The following is an 8,568-nucleotide window of genomic DNA, read 5'->3' as shown; positions in this document are numbered from 1 at the left end:
CTCGGAATGAGGAACCACGTTGTGTGTGTGTGTGTGTGTGTGTGTGTGTGTGTAACACCTGTATCTCGGAATGAGGAACCACGTTGTGTGTGTGTGTGTGTGTGTGTGTGTGTGTGTAACACCTGTATCTCGGAATGAGGAACCACGTTGTGTGTGTGTGTGTGTGTGTGTGTGTGTGTGTAACACCTGTATCTCGGAATGAGGAACCACGTTGTGTGTGTGTGTGTGTGTGTGTGTGTGTGTGTAACACCTGTATCTCGGAATGAGGAACCATATTTTAGCCAGGCTTCTTGGAATAGACTTGCTCACGTTGAGACGCAGGAAAGAAGAGTTATTTTTGGTCAGTGGGTGAGCACGTATCCTTAGCTATCAACAAAGGTGATTAACAGTTTAGCTTCTGAATACAGAATGGTCTGTTCAGTACCATGTCTTTTCGGTAAAGTTTCTTTCTGGTCCTTGGTGGTGCCTTAATTTCTTCCCTCTGATTTTCAGGAAAAGACAGAGGTATAGGTGAAACTGGTGTAGGAGACTTTGGTGGCAGACATCTGGGTGAGACCATTTTAACCAGCAACTGAGTTGTCTGGGCAGGAGCAGGCTTGGCTGAGAGTTCTTGGCATGGGTTTAAAATGGAGACCTTGGGGTTCTTAAAGTCGTCGTAAGCTGCAGTCACCTGTTTTGTGGTGGGTGAGGTTTTCAGAGCTGGTCTAGAATTCCACTTGTATTTCCCAGCACGGCTGCAATTCCACTTGGGAGCATTGTATTCAAGCTTGCAAGAACCCGAATTGGTTTTCCTTTCCTCGTGACTTTTCTCGACACAAGTTGTCTGAAGACCCACAGAGTCGGAAGGTTTGGGCTGTCTCATTTTGGGTACAGCTTTGGAGGAAGAGGGTCGTTGGGTGGCTAAGGGAGCACAGATGGAAGTCTGCAGTCTCGGCCGTTCTCTTTGAATAGTCATGCGCTGCAATCTCTCTATGTCCAGTAAACGAGCTACCAAATGTTCCAGAGAGCTGTCCAGAGGCTCCACTGTCATTTTCCAACTTTCAGATTTTGAGATGGCTAATTTGTGCAAGTCCAGGGTATGGAAAGGAGGGGGAAGAAAATCAGGATATGGAAATACTTCACTTGGTTCTTCTGTGAAAGAGCCTTCAACATTTTCTATTGTTTCTGGCTTTAAGTTCAGGTCCATGTTTTTAAAATAGCTGAGTAAAGTATCGTTTGCTTTTTCATTTTCTGATAAATCACTTTCATCTGTTAAATTTTCTTCCACACTGCCGTTTCCATACTTCAGATTCCAATTTGGCGCAGTTAAAAGCTCGCCACTGTTGTTTCCTAGAGTTGAGCATAAATTAATATGAGGCTCATTTCTGTCCTTAAAAAAGTCTCCATCAGCATAAGGCCAGCGGTGACTTAATGGCGTCTGCAGGGCAGGGCAGGAGCCAACTGGCTTGTCCACTGAAGCACTTGTTAGTGAGTGGTTCGCAGCGAAGAGCCTTATGTGATTACTGGTCACATTACAGCCAGTTTCCATTGAAGATTTTTTGAAATCCCTTAAAAAATGATTTATTTAATAAATGGTTGGTTGCCTAGAATTAAAATGCTATTAAAATGATAATGAATAAGAAACCTTTATCAAAGACTAGCTAATGTTTGGTTCCCAATGGCATATGTGTATCTATCTGTATCAGAAACATGTTAATTTTCAAATATGCTCTAATTATATACAGCTATATACATTTTTCAAAGTACAGATTAAAACAGTAACTGGGCATCCCTTTGTACGTGCACAGGTGACTAGATCATTATACCTACAAATGGCTAACTGGCTATGAAAGGCCACTAGGCTGAAAGTGTCTAATTATAGCTATTTGCCTATGATATATTGTACGTTCAACTATGATGCCTGAAAAGGAGGCTATCCAACTCAAGTTGAAATTATAGTGAAATGTTTATTGACCCAGAATTAGATAAAAGGAAACTCTCAAAGAATGTACTTAGGTTACTTAAGAAGGGCTTCTACTTTAGCCACTGTGGTTTTTTAAAAATTATTCTAACGAAAAAGGAAGCAAAACAACGTCTATCAAACAAAAATTATCCCAGATATAGTCTACTGTAATTTTCATCTGATTGTGCTCTTTTATTTTAGGACTAATACTTCTAGGTATTATATTCAAATGAAAACTGCAAAAAAAGCCAGGCCACAGAATACTGAGTTTACAGTTAGTATTTTTTTAAAGCTTACTAGAAATACTGCCATGGAAAGATCTGATGCGTTAATTGACATATTTATAGCCCCATTATCCTCCTGCTGCTTTTAAAGCCAATTTACACTAAAGACAGCAAAGCAGTCTTGAAGGATTTTGAAAAGTACAGAAAATAATAAAAATATTTATTTAGCTAATAAATACTACAGGTTTACTGACTTGCCTCTGAAAAACCACAGGAAAATCACCTTAAATCTATAATTGATAACAGACACAAGCCATGCAGTACAGTTAAAAAAAAAAAAAAGCATGGAATCTGGATGGGGAAGACCTAAGCTTGAGCCCCTTTGCCACCAACGAGCAAAATGGAAATTAGAATACCCACCCTGGAGGTGGTCTAAGAAGCAGACAATTATATGAATGTACTTTGCAAATTGTTAAACACTAAACGAAAGCTATGGTGACTTTTCTTCCCTTTCCTTGTTGACAGCGTATTGAGGAGAAACATCTCAGCAGTAAAATGTCTCACCGACCCCAAGCTTCCAACTCTGCTCCATCACCCGGCCTCCCCAGGATCAGTCACGAACACCCACCAAACGCGTGATTCTGTGTAGTCCTCACAACAACCCCATGAGGTCGGCAGTTTCATTCTCTCCCTTCGACAGATGAGGGAACTGTGGCCCAGACCGGCTGAGGTCGCACATCTCGTAAGTGGTGGAGTTGGGATTAAACCCCGGCATCGGGTCCCATGTTCACGTCTCCAACCACTGCGCTCTGCCGACTCACTTACGTCCTCTCACTTCACTAGACCTCTTCCTTTGAGCTCCTTCTCGTACAAGCAGGCTTCCTCCCCCCATCACCACCCGCATCCCCAGGACATGTCACTGCAATCCCCTTCGCGCCTCTTGGTTCTCCCCTCAATGTTAGCGCTAGGTGAGCTGTGTCCCGAGCCGCACAGGGGAGAATCCTCAGCCGGAGAGACAGCAGCTGTCAAGGGAACCACACAGTTGTTAAAACTGTGTTGACAAAAGAGAGGAACGCAACTCAGCATCCCCATTAAATACTACACTATGTAAAAGCAACACCCGGCGGTGCTCGATACATGTTAATTTCGGCGGTGCTCGATACATGTTAATTTCGGCGGTGCTCGATACATGTTAATTTCGGCGGTGCTCGATACATGTTAATTATTTCCCAATAACAGTAACCTGCGTTTTGAAGAAGGCTTCTAGCTGGTTCTCACGCACACCAAAGTTTAAGAACCAGAAAGTAAGAATTCAAATCCCAGGAAGGGACTGAAGCAAAGAAGGGGGTCTGAGAGCGTGAACCAAGCTTTCACATTCTGGTTCAACCATCTGTTACTTGTCACCTGCTTCCAACACTACCTCCCTTACAGGACTGTCCTGAGGGTTAAATGAGTTAATATGCGTAAGGAACGAAAATCATTCCTGGCACGTGAATCATTACTTTCCTATTACGGTTCCTTTTCACTCGAACGGGAAGTCCAAACTCTCTCCATTTAGACCCTCCTTGTAAAGGCCCGGTCACCTCTTCACCACACACTGTGCTGTCTGCCAGCCATGTCCTATTTTAGGGCGCGTCTCTATAATTTCCCACTACTTGCACACAATACTTTTTTCTTCTGGTTGTTTTTTTGGCCTCGTACTTCAGCTGAGCAGTTAACTCATCTGTATTTAGATTTATTTCAGTAATTTAGGGGTTTACAAACATAAATATTCTCTCACCTGTTGTCCGTGGCACTTCCTTTGTTGAGAGGATAACTCCGTGACTGGACTATCCCTTGTTTACTATTCTAAGAACAGGAAAACAATGGACAACATTTTAGTCAGTAACTGCATGCCTTTTTAAAAAAAATAATACTTTCAGAGTGTGATGAATAAAACCCTACCTGTGTTCTTTTGGGAGCATGCTCTGACAAAGTAAGTTCCAGCATGAGTTGCTCTACTGGAATTTCCAAATGGTTCTATAAAGCAGCAGAAGACTTTTTTTAAACACATGACATCTCTGTTCCCGACTCTTGTTCTAAGAATGTATAGTTCTTGTTCCAAGCAAGCAATATATAGTAAAGTCCTATAATACTCCCTCATATCCATATAAACGTTTTTTACTGACCTCAGTAGGAAGTAGTATAATCTGTTTATAAACATCAACTAAACAGTGTTAACTAATAAGCCTTGACTATCATTAAGACTGTCTTTATTTTATTAAGTTAACTGTTTTATTTTTGATCAAAAAAAGTAAATGGGGCTTCCCTGGTGGCGCAGTGGTTGAGAGTCCGCCTGCCGATGCAGGGGACATGGGTTCGTGCCCCGGTCTGGGAAGATCCCACATGCTGCGGAGCGGCTGGGCCCGTGAGCCGTGGCCGCTGAGCCTGCGTGTCCAGAGCCTGTGCTCTGCAACGAGAGAGGCCACAACAGTGAGAGGCCTGCATACCGCAAAAAAAAAAAAAAAAAAAAAGTAAATGAAAGATTAATTTTTTTCACTACTTCAAAACAAAATATAACCATTTCAGCTGCTTCAAGATATCTTAAGGGCTGAGACCACTTCCGTTTTGGCAGTGACTGGAAAACATTATCTTCGCTACAATGTTAATTTCCATTTATAACACTTATGTTGAAAAAAAGTAATATAGTAAGATATTTAATGACCAATTTGCAGCCTTGTAAAATAGTAAATAAAGGCTTTGACTTGTTTGAAGAACTCTATAGAAATAAAATTTAAAAGTTTAACTTTGAGGAAAGAAATTTTCTTTAAGGAGCATACATGGTAATGTTAAAATAATGTTTTGTGAATTACTTAAAACCAAATATTTATCCTTACCTTGTTAATTTTGCCCGAAAGAATGTGTATGAAAACAAAGACAATTAATAGGTACATAAAACTGGTGATATGCAAAACAAGCCCCCTTTAATATGAGTGGTTGTTCATATTATAAATTAGAATATAAATTTTCATATATTTATAAGTATAAATAGACACATCGAGGATTTCTTACCACCTGTGGCACCATCCCTTCCAGGTGGGAGGTTTTTATTTTCGGGAACGGGTACTTCTGTATCCAAATTCCAGTGAGATAAGTTCTAAAACAATATTTGTTTTAGGATAAACTTAATGTAAGAAAATTTTAAAAGCTCAAATACATAATTTTACAAGTCCCTTGGTTAAAATATAACAAAAGGCACAAAGTTCCATGACTAGCCCCCTCCCTCCTATAAAGGACACTCAGCATTTGTGAGGAGCGGGCAATGTTCTCATCAAACTATCATCAGCTGGATAACACCTCTTAGGAAATGAAAGGCTTTTATAAGAATTTATGATTTCATTCACATTTTGTTAAAAATAATGGCACACAATTTTTCAAAACTTGTGATGTTAAAAATATGATAAAATGTCCAGTTCACAATGGCACAGTCACCAGATTTTATATATCTGAGTACCAGGTCTGAAAGAGTATAAAAATCTTTCCATCAACCGAACAAAATTCTCACATACTCAACACTGACTAGCCCACCTCTCATTCTAGACTCCAGATGCTGAGAAACACTTAGGAAATATTTTTTAAGGCAAAAAATGAATAAGGATGGGTACGATATCTATTGAGGATTTATGTTCCAGACACTGTGCTGAGTGGTACGCGGGAAAAGCATGGGGTGTGTGCAGGAGAGGGATGCGATCATTTATCCTGGAAAGGGAAAGTGAAGAGGTGGGCAGTTATTTAAAAAAGTGATATTTGAGGGATGAACTCAGTTTTTTTTTTTAATCTCAAATGAGAAAATCCTTTGCAAACTAAACTCCAAGCAATATACATATGAAATGTTAGGTAGTACTAGGTATTATCTCTGCACTAAGGAGAAACAGGGACAAATAAGCTTAAGTACAGGATGAGGATTTAATTGATCCATAGGGAAGTTATCTCGCGATAGGAAGGAGAGCTGAACATTGGAATGTGCGTTGCAGATTATCTTTCTCTGGAGGTTTTCATGAAAAATAAAATTAATAAAATTCTCTGCTCTCTGAGATAACAGGCATTGGATCTAGTCTCTGCATGAGAATCACCAGGGGAGCTCTTTAAAAATAATAGTTGAAGAAAATGGCACAGATTCTGATTCAGTAGGATGAGGCCAGATATTTGTATTTTTAAAGCCTCCTGACAGATTCTCAAGCTTCTCTCAGCTCTGTAATCCTGGTTCCCTAAGGTACGAAATAAACTGTGAGAGGAATATCCTTACCTTAACATGATAAAGGGGAGCTGATGAAAACCATAATGCTGAGGCCATAGAATAAAAGTATCCAAATTCGTCAGCCAGTAAGGAAGGCTGTCAGTAGCCCATGAAGTCAGCCAGACTGCAAACTGCCTACAGGGTGGGCATTGGTTCTACTATTTGATATCCACCTGCCTTACCAATATTTTTCACAAAACACGTGTGAGAAAGTTTAAAAGGTGAGCACTGCCCGACGGTTCAAGGTGGCATGTTTCACCAAATCCAACTGCAATTAGAAATGCTTGGAGGACTTCCCCGGTGGTGCAGTGGTTAAGAATCCGCCTGCCAATGCAGGGGACACGGGTTCGAGCCCTGCCGGGAAGATCCCACATGCCACGGAGCAACTAAGACCGTGAGCCACAACTACTGAGCCCGTGCGCCACAACTACTGAAGCCTGAGTGCCTAGAGCCTGTGCTCCACAACAAGAGAAGCCACCGCAATGAGAAGCCCGCGCACCACAATGAAGAGCAGCCCCCGCTCTCTGCAACTAGAGAAAGTCCAAGCGCAGCAACGCAGACCCAACGCAGCCATAAATAAATAAATAAATAAATAATTTTTTTTTTAAAAAGAAATGTTTGGAGATTTACAAAGAAGCTGGTTAGCTTTTCCTTTGTTAAAAGACAAAAATTTTCAGGGAATTCTACTCAATACTCAGTAATAACCTAAATGGGAAAAGAATTTGAAAAAGAATAGATGTTTATGTATAACTGAATCACTTTGCTGTACACCTGAAACTAACACAACATTGTTAACCAACTATACTCCAATATAGGATAAAATTTTTTAAAAAAATACAAAATTTTCCATTTGGTATCCCAAATGAACCAAGAGGTAAAAGTACACGCTGCTCCCAGAGAGAAAGCAGCGGGGGATGTGGCAGCAAGCTTCCGCGGAGTGAGGCCTTGACCGCCGCTGCTTCCCCGGGCAGCTGCCGTACCTCTCGGGAGACGGACGCGCGCAGCCTGGGGCCGCTGTCCTCACCATTTCTTCCCCTCGTCCCGCTTCTCTGTTTCCTCACAATCCTGCACAGGTGTGGGACAGGCACGCTGAGGGTACGGCACGAGGCTGATTTCAAAGAGCGCGTGAACTTGGGCTCCGCATCCAAAGGAGCTCAGGAGAAAGCTTAGAACGCGGGGGAGAGGGCCTGTGGGGTGAGGCGGGGTAGCAACAGGAAATTAACTGGAAGCCAGAGGCGATCAGACAAAAACCGGGGGCACAGAAAAAGCAAGGTGGAAGGTCTAAGTGACAGAAGAGTAGGAAGTGAAGGTCTGAAGTGAGAAAGGAGATATTTTCAGACAGGACGATAAAACACAAATTAGAAAAAGTATGGTGAATTACCTGCAATTAAAACACAGGGTCATGAACTCTGCTTTTAATGATTTAAGCCAGGTGCTCCGTTTGAAAGCAGGATTAACCGTACACACGGGCACAGCCGACACTCCCACATGCCTCAGAGGTACCAAAAGGCCCGCTCCTGTTTGAGGCATAAGTCTCCGAGAACTACAGTGTAAGAAAACAAGTGAGGCAATCTTTAAGGCGTTGCTTAAACGGATTAAGGCATTGCTCAGGGCATGGGTATCTGCAAAAAACCACAACGTGAAGCCACCGCCGCACTCGGTGTCTTTGCTAGTCGTTTACAACTGTCTGTCCCCTAGAGGAAGGGTGGGTCCTGAAGACGCCGAGAGCGCAGCTCAGGGATGCTCTGCATCAGTGAGAACCGATCCAGCTGCGCCGCGCGCGGGCGGAAGGACCGGGAGCGAGGCGCGCGCGGGGTGTGCGGGGTGAGCGCGCGGCCCGGCCTCTGTGACGGGGACCCGGGGCGGGGCCGGGGGGCGCGTCCGGCAGGTGCGGGCCGGGCCGCCTCTTACTACCGCTCGGCGCCGCTGGCCACCGGCTCGTCCCCGGCGGCGTCTCCGCGGGCGCTGCCGCCCCGAGGCCCCGGCCGCCCCGCGTGCACAGCCTCCGACTCGGCCCGCCTGCAGAGAGGACAGAGGGCAGCGCGCGGCCGGGACACGGCCGGCGGGGCCGCGACCCCGACCCCTGACCCCCGACCTCGACCCCACCCGCGGCCCCGCCCCTAGCC

The 8,568-nt window shown here is 43.6% G+C and overlaps 1 protein-coding gene across 1 annotated transcript; it reads right to left on the bottom strand.

Moving 5' to 3' along the window:
• Positions 1–206: 206 nt before the first annotated feature.
• Positions 207–8,300, bottom strand: FAM217A (family with sequence similarity 217 member A). Its single transcript, XM_028479737.2, has 7 exons — positions 7,824–8,300; positions 7,467–7,550; positions 6,452–6,577; positions 5,218–5,302; positions 4,111–4,185; positions 3,947–4,014; positions 207–1,547 (listed from the first exon to the last, which is right to left on the bottom strand). Exons 1-7 carry the CDS (start codon positions 7,970–7,972, stop codon positions 383–385), a joined length of 1,752 nt encoding a protein of 583 aa, XP_028335538.1. The 5' UTR covers positions 7,973–8,300; the 3' UTR covers positions 207–382.
• Positions 8,301–8,568: the final 268 nt, after the last annotated feature.

The sequence above is a fragment of the Physeter macrocephalus genome, chromosome 18, assembly GCF_002837175.3.
Source record: "Physeter macrocephalus isolate SW-GA chromosome 18, ASM283717v5, whole genome shotgun sequence".
Taxonomy (NCBI): domain Eukaryota; kingdom Metazoa; phylum Chordata; class Mammalia; order Artiodactyla; family Physeteridae; genus Physeter; species Physeter macrocephalus.
This window is presented reverse-complemented; position numbering and strand designations above follow the sequence as displayed.

Excerpts from the sequence above, each read along its gene's own strand:
- FAM217A (XM_028479737.2), bottom strand. The coding sequence starts at position 7,972 with ATGCCTCAAACAGGAGCGGGCCTTTTGGTACCTCTGAGGCATGTGGGA. Across the intron at positions 7,551-7,823 it reads ACCCTGTGTTTTAATTGCAG|CCTCGTGCCGTACCCTCAGC; the intron begins GTAATTCACCAT and ends CTTTGAAATCAG. Across the intron at positions 1,548-3,946 it reads GGAAGTGCCACGGACAACAG|GGATTTCAAAAAATCTTCAA; the intron begins GTGAGAGAATAT and ends TCATTTTTTAAG.